Here is a 14,824-nt window from a genome sequence, read left to right as displayed (position 1 = left end):
TCCAGTCCACAGCAAGAGCCCAGCCAGTCTGGCAGGCAGCTCCCATTCTTGTGGTTGTTTCATGGTTATTTCAGGCAGAGGGAATAGCCTGGGCTTGGTGGGCGGAGCCAGGTGTGGTGTGGGCATGAAAGCGGCAGATAACCCTGAGCAGTTGGGCAAGGCTCAAGGGTCAAGATGCCACAGGGGTAGGATAGGTTGGAGATTTCAAGAGTTCAGCTGAGCTGGAGAGAGGGAGAGCTGAGCTGTCAGGTGTTGGAGTGGCCAATTCAAACAACGACAAGGAGCCATAGTGAAAGTAATGGTGAAGCCTCTCATCTTTACTGTGACCATACAGCCTGACTCCCCCTGTTCCGTTTGCCCCACAGAATGTCATACCTTGCAGGTGGATCAGACATGGGGTTGTCTCACTGCGGAGGGAGCCTTGGGCAAAAGGCTCCGACAGTTTTATGGACCCTGGCGTCAGAGAAGTATAGGGAGGAGGACTCAGAGTGGGAAAGTACTGGGTGCTGAGCCAAAGTGGTGAGAAATGCCTCGGAGATTTCCTCCCACTGATAAGGAGACCCTGGCAATGGTCTTCAGACACCTAATGACCTTGGGGCCAAGGCAGGTCCCTAGTGACACACCGACCTAGGAATGGAGGCAGTGGGGCTGGGAAGGCAAAGCATGGCTGGTGATCCCCCTCAGAGGCCACAGTTCACTGGGTATGCCACTAGCCTGGTGTGGGGAAGGCAGCGTCCCTTGACGGCTGCCAGGGAAAGCCTTCGTAATGGCCTGTGGTCAGGCCTAAAAGAATCACACAAAGGGTTTTTAACTGGGAGTCGGGCTCCACAGGAGTCTATGGGACAGGGATGCCAGGCCAGGAAGAGTGGATGTCCCCTGGGTGGGGGGCAGGTTGGTGGCACCCAGTGTTCATGGAAAAGTTGGCTGTGATCATATGAAGCTGACAAATGTCCTGCCAAATGGGAAGAGGCCACCTAAGTTGTCACGGGTGATAGCATGTGATCCTCATAGAGGGGAGGATGGATGCCCCAGGGCCTGAGGGGTTGCTGTGTGCCACGGGCTGGGGTGTCTGGCCGTCCAACGAGGGCCACCTGGTCAGGCTCCTGAGAAGCAGACCGAGGCCAGGCCGGTGAGTAAGGAACAGCGGGTCCCCAGCTAGGCCTGGAGCTGTCTGGCCTTCACTTCTTTTCCCCAGGTCATAGGTTTTCTCCTCCGAGGACTCTTACACCAGATGCTAAGATAAATCTCAAAAGGACATCCTGGAAATGCAGAGGAGACCACAGAGTTTGTCCTCCCGAGCTGGCCTAGAGTGATCGGGGGGCCACTAGCCGGGGACAGGGGAACCTTGGGCGGCGAGAGCCGTCTGAGAGAAAGAGAACATGAGCCATACACATAATTTCTGATTTCCCAGTGCTGCGTTACATAAAGGGCAAAAAGAAACACGTGGAGTGCACTTGAATCATATATTTTTTTAACCCGCTAGATATCCCCCAGTATGATCGTTTCAACAGGCCATCGATCTAAAAATTCTTGATGATCCATTTTATGCTTGTTTTGCACTGCGTGAGTTTCCTATACTGTCACAAAGTGCCACAGACTGGGTGACTTACAACAACAGAAATGTTATTCTCTCACGGTTCTGGAGGCCAGATGTCCGAGATCCAGGTGTGGGCAGGGCCGCGCTCCCTCTGAAAGCTCGAGGGGAGAATCCCTCTGGGCCTCTTCAGCTTCTGGGGGCTCCGGTGTCCCTCAGCTTCTAGCTGCGCCCCTCCCATCTCTGCCTCTGTCTCCTTCTCTGTTGTGTCTGAATTTCCTTCTTAGAAGGATGCCCGTCATTAGATTGGGGCCTGCCTTCCTCCAGCCTGACCTCATCACTAATTTCATGTGCAAAGACCCTGTTTCCAAATAGGGTCACGTTCGTGGGTACTGGGGGTTGCGGCTTGGACGTACCTTTCTAGGAGACACAAGCATGCCCCAAATGGCTGATCCCCTCAATTCAGCGTCTTCCCCCCTCCCCCCGAACTGGGCGGGGCGTGCACTGCCAGAGTCGGCACAGCTGAACCCTTGTGGCGGGTGATCCTGTGTCCACAGCTGTCCTGAGAGCCATTCGTGTTTCTGATTACATGAGTTGGGGCCAAGGGGCGGCTCTCTCCTGCCACACGCCGTGTGGTGCCTAAATGCTTATTTCCCAGCTGCAAGGACAGCCTTGCTGCAGTCCCCTGGTCCCGCCTGGCCGCCTCGGCCCGGCCCTGGAGAAGGGCCCATGGTTGTCCATCTTCCTGCAGTGACCCGTCCGGCGAGGAGACGCTCAGCGTGCAGGTCCCGGACTCCATCACCAGCTGGGTGGGTGAGGCCGTGGGTCTGTCCGAGGCTTGGGGCCTGGGTGTCGCCGCGCCTGCCCTGCTGAAGACCTTCAAGCCCTTCTTTGTCGACTTCACGCTGCCCCCCCACGTGGTCCGCGGGGAGCAGGCCAAGATCCCACTCAGCGTCTACAACTACCTGGGGACCTGTGCCGAGGTACTAAACCCGCCCCCTCCCCCCAGCCTTCCCTGTGCCTGGGGGCACCCATGATCTCAGGAGGCAGGGATGAGGGGGGTCAGCCTGAGCGGCTTGGAAGGGGACAGTGCATCTCTGTAATGGGGGAGGGCGTCGTGGGAGGTGCAGCTGCTGTGTTATCGGGGAGGCAGGGGCCGGAATCCTGGAGGTCCGCAGAGCAGGCGCTCACCGTCCCCGGTTACACTTGTACACTCACCGATGTGGCCACGCTACTCCGCACGTCGGTGTTTCGGTTTCCCACAAGTGTCAGGGACAGAGGAGTCACGGCGGTTACGGGCTGCGTGGGTTAGCACGTGCTAAGAACAGTGTCCACGGAAGGGCCGCAGACCCTGCCGATGCTGTGGACGCTCCAGGGGCCGAGCAGCGGGGCCCCAGGCTCCTCCTGGGAGGAGGTGGAGAAGGCGGCTCTCTAGGCCCCTTGCAGCTGCCCAAACAAAGTAGCGCGAGCTCGGAGGCTGAGAACAGTGGAAGTGGATTCTTCCACGGTTCTGGAGGCCAGAGTGCAAGGTCTCGGTGTGGGCCTGGCGGGTTCCTCCCCGAGGCTCTGAGGGAGCTCCCTCTCATGCCTCCTACTGGTCTGTCTCCACGTCGCCTTCCCTCCCGTGCCTGCCCTCTGTGAACGTCTCTGTGTCTGTGGGTTCTCTTCGAAAGATCCCAGTCCTATTGGAGTAGGGTGGGCCCTAACCTCATTGTAACTTAGGGACCTCTGCAGAGATCCTGTTTCCAAATAAGATCGCGTTGACGGGTGCCCGGAGTTTAGGACTTCAAAATATCTTTCCGGGAGCCACCGGCGAACCCATACAGCTACCCTGAGGGGGTGGGCTTAGGGCTGACCTTGGAGGCTGGGGAGGATTTCAGACCCTGGTGATGAGGAAGGACAGGAGGTGAGGGCGGGCCTGTGAGACCAGGTGGGTGCATGATGGGGAAGGGGGACTTGGGGGGGCCGGGGTATGTGTATCAGTGAAGCTTGGGGAGGCTAGGATCACTCGCCCTCCCCCACCTTTGTGATCCTTGAGCGCTGGCTAGGCCTGGATGTCAGCTGGTGGGAGGGAGGAAGGGAGATGGGGAGGGCTCTCCGCGGTTAGGGGTAGCCCTTGGGGCTGAGGATTGAAAGCCGAGGCTGTGGGCGGAGGAGTGAGTGGGGTGCAGGATCAGGGGTCCAGCTGGGAACAGACCTGCTCTCTGCACGTCTCAGCTTCATCCTGACAAACCACACACTGGGGACATGGCTGACTTCCTCCTGGCCCTGCCCAAGTGCGTGGGGACCCCCAGGGCCGCTAGCTCATTCCATACCAAGGGCAGAAGATCTAAGCTGCAGCCTCAGCCAGACACCGTGGAAACTAAGAGATTTCACCCCACCCCCGAAACCTAGATTTCCGTTTTTTCCTGAAAAAATGAGGAAATTGGAATTTGCTACCTGGCAGGGCGCGCGCCCAAGGCTGCTGGGGGTCCTGCATGTTCACACCTGGCTGCCCCCAGAAGACTGGACTTTGGCTTGGCATTTCTATTTACGGCCTCAGTTTGCCTCAGTTTCCCTATCTGTAAACTGGGCGTGAGAACTCACCCTGGCCCTGCTCACCCCCGCCGCCGGCTTCTCTGGGGCAGGAGGGAAAGAGCAGACGCGAGGGCCCCTCGTGAGTTTCGACAGGGATGGCTATGGTCTGTGATCATCTCTGAGCCCGGCCCGGAGCGGGGACAGCAAACATTCTGAGTCAGGCTCAGAGGGGGACCTGGAGGTTACATGAGACGCTTTACTCCTTTTTTTCCTTTGCAAATGCTATGCATCCACTGAATGATTTCATCCGCCCAAAAGCGTGTTGCACACGATGGCGTGTGACAGCCTCAAGGCTAGTAAGGGAGTTCTCGCCCCGCCATCTGGCAGGCACAGTGTGAGTCCGACGCTGGTGTTTGCCCTTGACTTTCCTGCTGGTGTCTCTCTGACTCTATAGAAGAGCCACACATTAATGTACTGTCACCTAGGAGCTTCTTGTCCCCTGAGCCTTTAGTTAAAGGAAAATGTCAACTGGAAAAAAAGAAAAAAAAGCAGTCAGTGCAGATTCTGAAATAGGGATGAAACATCCAGAGACCACCAGAAAGGAGCTCCTTGGTGTAAAATGCTGGTGATTCTCATTCGCTGGCACTCGGAACCAGTGTGCGCTGGGCCTTGTGCAGACATCAGAAGACCCCAGGGCCCAGGACGTGGGGTCCGGCCGCGCTTGACCTTGGAGCGCTGACACCGCTAGGCCGCGAGCCTCAGGATTTTGCCTGCACCGATACCAGGAGGCTGCCTGGGCCAGGGAGGGAGGGCTGTGGATGGAATCGTTCCCAGATAGGAAACTGAGAGATGCATTGTTACGTGTCCAAGGTCTCCCGGAGTGTTTGGGGCTGAGCTGTGTTAGAACCGGGTGTTTACAGGGAGCCAGGCAAGCCGAGGGGGACATGTGAAATAGGCTCAGAGCAGGCAGCACCAAAGCCCAGTGCCTGTACGATCCATCCTCTGTCATTCTTTCTTATGTAGTGTGTAGCCAGGGGGAATAGGACCCGGGTCTTAAAAAGCCAGAATAAGTGCAGACTGATCCCTGATCTAGAGGGTGGTCCCCCCAAGGGAGGGTCCTCACCGAGTTGGCAGGCAGGACCCTCAGGTGCCCATTTGAGCTCCAGGCACACTCTGGTGCCTGCTTTGTTACACATCCCCAAGGCACCAGGGAAACAGACCCATTTACCCCCCTCAACACGGACAGCTCGTCATTCCACCCAGGACCTGGAAAATATGGCTCACTGACGCTTGGCGCTTAAGTCTCTTCTTTCCTCCTTGGAAGAACTCGGACTCAGAGGGATGTGGGAGCTCCTGACACACCCTGCATCAGCCGTTCACCCTCGGGTCCAGCTCGGCTTGTCCCGAGGCAGGGTTCGATGCTCTGTCACACTTGCCACTAGATTTTTCTCGTGCCCTTCCCTCCGCATCACACGTGCCCGCGTGTGTGACTCAGGCGCGTGGACCCTCTGAGGCCCAGAGATCCCGCGTGTCTTCTTCGGCCTCATTACTTTAGCTCCCAGTAGGGCGCCTGCACCCACTAGGTGCTTCATATATGCTGATTGGACAAATGGATGTGGGCCCAAGAGCCTGTTCTAGATTGAGAGGTATAACCACACATGCACACAGAGACACTCACGTGCGCACGTGTGCACTCAGGCACTGTGTGTGTGTATACGCGTGCACATGTGTATGCATAGGCCGCACTTACACACCCACACGTAGGTACGCAGAGATACATGCGCGCACGGCACACGTGTGCACACACACAGAACTCTGTTATACACCGCGGACCTCAGGTGGCACAGAGGGTCAGAAGAAGGGCTTTGCGGGGCAGCAGGTGGAGAGGTCCCTCCCCTCTGGTGCCCGGAGTGGACGCAGCAGGAGAAGCTGCCCTGAATCCACCTTGGTCCTGAGGGGGAGCTGCCTCCATGGGGAAGTTGGGGGGCTGAAATAAAGAGGGGGCTCCCAGCAAGACAATGGTGAGCAGCTGGTTCTGATTGGAAATGGAAAGGGGGCCTTTCCAGAAGAGCACGGCTTTTGGCGAGGGCTGACGCAGTGGGTGGTGGGACATGCTGGGAAGGCACCCATATTCTGGGCACCACGAGCAGCATCCCGCTCTCTGCAGGTGTATGTGAAGATCTCAGTTCCCAAGGGCATCCGGTTTATCGGGCATCCCGGCAAACGCCATCTGACCAAGAAGACGTGTGTGGCCTCTGGGGAGATGGAGCCCGCCTGGGTGGTTCTGTCCTTCAGTGACCTGGGACTCAGTAATGTCACAGGTGAGGTCCTGTGCTGCCTCAGGCACCCCCCCTCCGGGCCACCAAGGGGTCTGCGTGCTGAGCCCAGGCACAGGTGAGGGGTGGGCGGGGCAGTAGAGGAGGTCAGGAGGGCAGCTGGGGAGGCAGGCCAGAGGGATGGATCAGGAGGTGAGGACCCATGTGGACGTAGGGGTAGGGGCGGGGCAGTCCCAGGGCTGGGGCCTGAAGCTTCACCTGGAGGGAGCTGAGCTTAGGTGCCACACCAGCCTGGCACACGTATGTGTGCACACGTCTGCACATGCAAACACTTGGGCCAAGGGTGAGGCGCGGTGCGCCCCTCCCCCCCGGGTGGGAACCTGTTCTGACCGCAAGCACTGAGCGCTCAAATCTCTGCAGCCAAAGCCCTTGCTTACGGAGAAACAAGCTGCTGCCGGGATGGGCAGCCCATCAAACACTTTGAGGAGAGCTTTGCTGACAGGCGGGTCCCCGCCGGAAGGGATCACATCAGGCGCAGCGTGATGGTTGAGGTAAGCCCCTGTCCTCGCCGAGGGCCCTTGGCCAGGGCCATCAACCATGGGGTGGGGGCCTTGCTGGAGTTTGTGGTCCCTGCCCGGGGCTGGTGCAGTCCCGGTCCTGCTCTCGGTCTGGGGGCAGGTGAGGGGTCTCTGCATCTCCTCGCTAGGGGACTGCAGCATCCGGCCCCCCTGCCGTGCAGAGTGAGATTTGGTAGAGCGGCCTGGGACAGGCAAGGGCTGCAGGGAAGTGTCCTCTGACCCCCACGCTGACCATCTTAGAGGGTGGTGTGCATCCGTCTCCGACTTCCTATGTGTCCTAGGCAGTTAGGAGGATCGTGACCTGATATTTGGAGGGCTGCTGCTGAATGGCCGTGCAGAAAGGACACAGAGCCTAGAGCGGAGGGGCCCAGGGGTTGGGGTCTTACTGACACCTCTCCTCCCCTCCCCGCCCCCCGCTGGGAATCTAGGATCTGCCACTTAGCGTGGGCTGGGCACCTGTCTTGATATTCCAAGGCCGCTCCCTAAGTTGGGGGTTCTCACGCTCAGCCCACAGTGTGGGAGGGCCAGGGAGAATGCACACGATCCCTCACGGTGCTGGGCGTGTGGTATAGCAGCGATGCCCCATCTTGTGGATGCTGCTTGGACACATCGGAGCCCAGAGCCCTGCTGAGACTCTCACACCACACCGAGGGTGCCCGGCAGCGCCGATGAAGCGCCTCGTGGCCTGCCGAGTGTCTGCCCCTGCCCTGTGGCCTGGCTGCAGACAGCTACCCCCCCTCCTGCCTGTAGTCCTGGCAGTTCCCACAGTGCCTGGAGCCACACGCACGCCAGGCAGACCTCCCGGAGGTGGGCGAGTCATTGCCACAGCGTGGTTGACGGGACATGATGGATTCCTCCGGGACAAGCCTGTCGTCTGATGAGGAGTGCCATTTCCGTGAGCCGGCAGGATGGGACGGCCTCAACAGGAAGCATGGAGACCCCTGGCAACCCTTTGCTCAGCCCGAGCTTGCTCCCTGGCCCTCAGCCCGCCCTCCTGTGGCCAGAGGAGATGGCAAGCCATCCAGAGCAGCTGGGCAGACTTGCAGGCCTCGAGTTCTTACCTCCTCCATCTGCGGCAGGAATTTCTCAATGCACAGAGAGGGATTCTCTGTCCCTGGGCCCTTCTTCCTGTTCATGCTGCAGCATCTGCCAGTACAGCTTAGTGCAGGCCATTCTCGGGGCAGGAGGTGACATTTAGGTATCAGAAGACCTGAGATGTCAATGCAGAAAACTGAAGCGTGAACTGGAAAAATGGATTTCTGAAACAGGAGGTGGCAGATGTGCAGCTTGATAAAACAGCAAAATCCTTCTCCCGCTCCCCACCGTGAGAGAGCCCTGGGTGCATGGTTGGTTTGCTGGATCGGTTATTTGGTGGACCCTCACGCGACCCTGCCTGCCATCTGCTGGGGAGGAAACTGCAGATGACAGAGGCGTATGGTGGGGAAGCAGGTGATGGTTGGGACCTATGGGATCGAGGAGGAGCCAGGCTCTGCCGTTAGCCTGGGAGACGGGAGGACAAGGTGAGAGTGTGTGGCAAGCATGACAAATCTAGGAGTAGTTGGTGAGTTGGTTTGACCAGAACCTGGAGAAGGGGAATGAGCCTCCGTTCGCCCCCTAGGCCTGGGAGGTAAGCAGCTTGGTCCTTCTCCATGTACGTGTGACATTGGCATCACCCTGCAGGGTCCAGACTTGGAGCCGCTGCCATGGGAAGGTGGCCATTCCCTTGGGCGGACCGCCCCTCCAGCACTCAGTTCTCCCCGTCTCTCTGTTTCAGCCGGAAGGAGCCCCCCGTGCATACACCTACAGTGCTTTCTTCTGTCCCAACGGTGAGTCCCTGCACCCACCCTGCTGAGGACTTTGGCCCTTACCCCCACACTGTCACAGCTCTCCCACTGCGAAGTGGATGCCTGCCCTTCCTGGGATGCCTGCCCTTCCTGGGCTCAGAAGACACAGCAACGGAAAACTGAGATGTCCGGGCTGGTGACAACCATGAGCCAGAGTGAGGGCCGGGCATCTGCCATGCAGGAAGGAAGTGCCCACGAATGTAGACTGGAGGCGTCAATGAGAAGAGAGACCGTGGGCATGAATAGAGCTGTCCGCAGGGCCCTGGGGTGAGGAGCCTAGGATCCAGGGAAGGGAGGTCTTAGAGTCACGTCAGGGGAAAGCTGTGGGAAGAAGGCTGATCCAGAATCCTGGGCCCATAGAGAAGATAGGAAATTAAAGCGGGTTCCAGAAGGTGTGGGATTCGGGGTCTGCCTCAATCCCCTGAAATCGACATTATACTTGCATATGATCCATGAAAAGGAAATGGGTACAGAGTGCCCAGTGGATGCCTCTACCTTGGTGGGGTCAGGGAAATGCTAAGCAGAATGTCTGCCCTCTCCCTGTCTGGTCCCTCCCAGAGGAACCATTTAGCTTGAAGCTCAGGCCTGGCTTGTCACTGGGCAGTCACCCAGCAGGCTTTGGCAGGTGGTGGAGCTGAGGATCCGAGCTGGAGTCTCTGGGGCTTGCCATTGCCAAGGCATTCAGCATGACAGGTGCCGTAACCCACACAGACCACTCTGGACACAGTCTTCGTCTTGACATGTTTCCCCTTTTTTTGTATTAAATAGCAATATGGTACATATATGCTCAAATGATTTTTGACAGGGATACAAAAGCAATTCAGTGAAGGAAGGAGAGCCTTTTCCACAAACAGTGCTGGAGTAATTGGACACCTCTTGGCAAAAGCATGAACTTTGACCTAAAGATCCCACTTTATACAGGAATTAACTCAAATGGATTGTGGACTTACATGTCAAACTATAAAATTTTTAGGAAAAAATTTGGGAGAAAAACCTTTGGGTTCTAGGGCTAAGTGAAGAGTTTTTAGATACGATACCAAAAAGCATGACCCATAAAAGGAAACTGATGAATGAACCTCATCAAAATTAAAAACTGCTTTGCAAGGGGCGCCTGGGTGGCTCAGTCGGTTAAGTGTCTGACTCTTGATCTCAGTGTCTTGAGTTCAAACCCCATGTTGGGCTCCATGCTGGGTGTGGAGCCTACTTAAAAGGAAAAAAAAAAAAACTGCTTTGCAAAAGATGCTGTTAAGAGGAAGAAATACAAGCTACAGACTGGGAGAAAATCTTTCCAAACCCAGATCTGACAAAGGACTAGTATCTCGAATATATAAAGAGCTCTCAAAATTCAACAATAAATAAAACAATCCAATTAGAATGTGGGGAAAAAGAGGGGTACCTGGTTGGCTCAGTCAGTGGAGCATGCAACTCTTAATCTTGGGGTTGTGAGTTCGAGCCCCATGTTGGGTGTGGAGATTACTTAAAAATAAAATCTTAAAAAAAAATGTGGGAGAAAGAAAGAAACAGTTCACCAAAGAAGATACACAGGTGGCAAATAAGCGCATGCAAAGGTGTTCAACATCGTTGACCATTAGCAAAATGCAAAATAAAGCACTGTGAGTTATCAATGCCTACTTATCAGTATGACTAAAATTTAAAAAAAAAAGTCACAATAAAAGATGGCCAGGATGTGGAGAAAAGGGATCATTCATACATAGCTGGTGGGAATTGTAAAATGGTATGGCCACTGTTGGTAGTGGATGAGTGGTTATACAAATTATGGTACATTCATACCTTGGAATGCTATTCATTGGTAAAAAGGGACAAACTATTGATATATGGAGCAACTTGGATGAAGGGGATTGAGTGAAAAAAACTCAATCCCAAAGGGTCCATAAACGATACCATTTATGGCATTTTTGAAATGACAAAATTTTAGAAATGGAGATCATATTAGTCATTGCTGAGATGGGGAAGAAGGGTGTGAATATGGTGATAAGGGGCCATAGGAGGGATCCTGTACAAATAAAATTGGGGAAATCTGAATAAGATTAATGGATTGTATCGATGTCAATTTCCCAATTGTGATACTGTAGTAGAATTTTGAGAGATACCACTGGGGGAAACTGGGTCAACAGGATACAGGATCATTCCATACTGTTTCTTACAGTTGTCTGTGAATCTATAATTATCTTAGTAAAATTTAAATTAAAAACATTTTTTAAAGTGAAACATGTGGGGCACCTGGGTGACTCAGTCGGTTAAGCGTCCAACTCTTGATTTTGGCTCAGGTCACGATCTCAGGGTCGTGAGATCAAGCCTCGGGATTTTCTCTCCCCATATGTCCCTACCCACTTCCCTCTCTCTCTAAAAAAAAAAGTGATACATGTGTACAAATACTGTATGAATGCACTTGTATCAGGTACTTAGAGAAGTCAAAATCATAGAGACAGAAAGTAGAACGGTAGGAGCCGGGGTCCGTGGGGAGGGGTTGGTGACTTAGTGTTCAATGGGGATAGAGTTTCAGTTTTGCAAGATGAAAGGAGTTCTGGAGGTGGACAGTGCTGACGTTTGCACAATATGACTGTATTTGATACCACTGAACTGTACACTTAAAAATGGTTAAGATGGCAAACTTTACATTATGTGTATTTTACCACAATAAAAAAAAATGGGGAAAAGAAAAAGCAATACCTATGTATTACAGGGAACTTAGAAAGAAGGAAAAAATATCTCCTCTGGCTCGCATCCATAGATGACCTCTTCTGACATTTTGTTGTATTTGGTTTCGTAGGATTGATTGTTGTTTGTTTTAACATAGTTGTAACTCATGAGCTATACAATTTTGTGTTCTGCCTTGCTCATTTAACACATCCTGAGTCCTTTTCCTTGTTATTGTAAAGTCTTTATAAACAGCATTTCAAAACAGCTTCAGTATGTTCTATCAAACGACTGTTCCCCGGGCGCCTGGGTGGCTCAGTCAGTTAAGCGTCTGCCTTCAACTCAGGTCACGATCCCAGGGTCCTGGGATCAAGTCCCGCATCAGGCTCCCTGCTCAGTGGGGAGCCTGCTTCTCCCTCTGCCTGCCGCTCCCCACTGCTTGTGCTCTCTCTCTCTCTCTCTCTCTGTCAAATAAATAAATAAAAATCTTAAAACAAATAACAACAATAACAAAAAATGGCTGCTCCATAATTTGATCATGATGGAATGTTTTGAAACATTGTTGGGCACTTATATATGGTTTCTATTTTTACATCACAATTTATGTTAGGCTGAATATATATTTGTATTCAAAGTAGAATCGGCAGTGTTTATAACATGTTTATGGAGGTATAATTGACTATAATAACTCACACGTACTTTAAGTGTACAGTTTGGTAAGTGTTGACATCTGTGAAACCATCACAACTAAGTTAATGAGGATTTCCACTAAACCCAAAAGTCATGCTCCCGGGAACTACTCACCCCTGCCTACTCTTGTCACTAGGGAACTACTCACCTTCCTGTCAGTCTCTATAGATTGCTTTGCTCTTTCTAGACTTTTATATAAATGGAATCATATAAAATGTACTCTTTTTATCTGGTTTCTTTCAGCATAAAAATTTTGAGATGCATCCATGTTGTGTGTGTCAATAATTCAGTCATTTTAAGGCTGAGTGGGACTCCATTGAACGGATGCATTGTACTTTATTCATTGACCTGTTGGTGGACATTTGAGTTATTTCCAGTTTGGAGCTATTTCCAATAAAGCTGCTATGAATATGGACAAGTCTTTATATGGGTAATATATTTTCCTTTCTCTTGAATCAGTACCTATGAGTGGAATAGCAAAATCATACAGTAGGTATGCCTCCAACCTTTTAAGAAACGGTCGCACAGTTTTCCAAAGTGGTAGTGCCATTTTGCATTCCCAGCAGCAGGGGGTGAGAGTCACATCCTCGCTCTCCTCACCCACACTTGGGGTTGTACGTCTGATTAATTTCAGCCATTCTTTTTTTTTTTAAGATTTTATTTATTTGACAGAGAGAGACACAACGAGAGAGGGAACACAAGCAGGGGGAGTGGGAGAGGGAGAAGCAGGCTTCCCGCGGCGCAGGGAGCCTGATGCGGGGCTCGATCCCAGGACCCCGGGATCATGACCTGAGCCGAAGGCAGACACTTAACGACTGAGCCACACAGGCGCCCCTCAGCCATTCCAATAGGTGTCTGATGGTATCTCATTGTGGTTTTAATGTGTATTTCCATCATTCAAGCATCTCTTCATGTGCCTATTTACTACTGGTATATTTTTTTCAGTGAAGTGCCTGTTCAGTTCTTTTAACATTTATTTTAAATTGAGTTTTGGAAATTTTAAAAAATATATTCTGGATACAAGTCCTTTCCCAGGTAAATGCTTCACAAAGACATTTCTCCCAGTGTGTGGCTTGTCTTTTCTTTCTCTTAATAGTGTTTTTCAAAGAGCAGAAGTTTCCCATGTCGATGTGGTACAGTAGATCAATCTTTCCTTTTATGGATTATGCTTTTGTTGTATCTAAGAAATCTTCTCCAAATCCTACGTTTTCTCCTCAGAGTTTGTAGTATTAGGTTGTACGCTTATAAAATGGCTATGAACCATTTCGAGTTGGTGTTTGGAGACCATGCAAAGTGTGGTTTGGAGTTCCCCTTTTCTCCTTCCGGGTAACTAGCTGTTCCAGCACCATTGGGTGAGACGATTTTCGCTGTTGAATTGCCTTCACACCTTTGTTGCAAATCAGTTGTTCATACACATGTGGGTCCCTTTCTGGACTCCCTACTCCGTTCTGTTGAGCACCTGCCTGTGTTGACATCAGTACCGCACTGTTGTGATTCCTACAGCTTTTGATTAAGTCTCGATGTCAGAGGTGTGAGTCCTTTGACTTGGTTCTTTATCAAAGTTGTTTTGGCTCTTCTGGATTCTTGATGTTTCTCTATAAATTGTGGAATCAGTTTTGTAATTTCCCCCAAAAGACCCTGCTGTGTTTTGATTGGGATTGCAGCAAATCTGAACATCCGTTTGGGGAATAATGAATGTATTTGCCATATTGTCTTCTGACCCACGGACACGGTCTAGCTCTCCACCGATCTGGGTCTTCATTAGTTTCAAGAATTTTTACAGTCTCCTGTGTACAGGTCTTTGCACATATTCTGTAGGATTTATCCCTGTGAGCATTTTATCTTTTGTGTGCTCTTGGCAGAGCTGTCATTAAGCCAGCTCTGTTTGCTGTCCCCCCTTGGTCCTGATTCTAAGCTCTGGGCACAGGCAGGGAGAGGCAGGATGCCTTCAGGGGTGCCCTCAACCCCCTCTCTCCTTCCCTCCATCCAGAGAGAGTCCACATCTCCACACCCAACAAGTACGAGTTCCAGTATGTGCCGCGGCCGCTGTGTCTCACCCGTTTTGATGTGGCTGTGCGAGCCCACAATGATGCCCGAGTGGCCTTGTCCCCCGGGCCCCAGGACACAGCAGGCATGATAGAGATCGTCCTGGGGGGGCACCAGAACACCAGGTCCTGGATCTCCACCAGCAAAATGGGCGACCCTGTGGCCAGCACACACACGGCAAAGATCCTCTCCTGGGATGAATTCAGAACATTCTGGATCAGCTGGCATGGCGGGTTCATCCAGGCATGGCCGGGCTGACTGGGGTGGGCGTGGGAACCTCATGCTTCTGGGCATTTGCTACCTCCTGATCTGTGTCCAGCTCTGACAGGGGGCAGGGAGGAGGGAGGGTAAACACAGGGCACTATCTCAGGCTGCTCGCAGTCTGCCTGGAGTCACTTACAGGGGTGTAGGGATCTGAGAGCTGAGTGATGGTGGGTAGTCATGGAGAAGGAAGATGGATATAAGTAGGTGAAATGTGGGCTGATGAATTTTAGGGACCAGGCAAAGGGGACATAGAAAAGGAGCAGCTAATACAGCATTCTAGAGGAGGGACATAGCCAAATGGGGTTTTGAAGCATGAATAGGAGTTCACCAGGCAAACTGGGGAGTGGAGGATGTTCCAGGCAGAGGGAATAGCATTTGCAAAGGCCCAGAGACTCCCAGGAGCCTGATGACTTCGGA

The 14,824-nt window shown here is 52.7% G+C and overlaps 1 protein-coding gene across 6 annotated transcripts in view; it reads left to right on the top strand.

Annotated features, from left to right (window-relative positions):
* Positions 1-14,824, top strand: part of CPAMD8 (C3 and PZP like alpha-2-macroglobulin domain containing 8) — a 77,149-nt gene that overhangs the window by 41,657 nt on the left and 20,668 nt on the right. For all 6 annotated transcript variants that reach the window (XM_025885647.2, XM_073900941.1, XM_073900940.1 and 3 more), the window contains 5 exons: positions 2,286-2,517; positions 6,219-6,372; positions 6,748-6,878; positions 8,680-8,731; positions 14,088-14,386. In XM_025885647.2, coding sequence (XP_025741432.2) covers positions 2,286-2,517; positions 6,219-6,372; positions 6,748-6,878; positions 8,680-8,731; positions 14,088-14,386 — 868 coding nt within the window. The remainder of the gene's footprint in view (positions 1-2,285; positions 2,518-6,218; positions 6,373-6,747; positions 6,879-8,679; positions 8,732-14,087; positions 14,387-14,824) is intronic.

Source organism: Callorhinus ursinus, unplaced genomic scaffold, assembly GCF_003265705.2.
Source record: "Callorhinus ursinus isolate GAN/ISIS: 27379988/994484 unplaced genomic scaffold, GSC_fseal_2.0 scaffold15, whole genome shotgun sequence".
NCBI lineage: Eukaryota > Metazoa > Chordata > Mammalia > Carnivora > Otariidae > Callorhinus > Callorhinus ursinus.
Note: the sequence above shows the minus strand (reverse complement) of the source record. Positions and strands in the feature narration are given on the sequence as shown.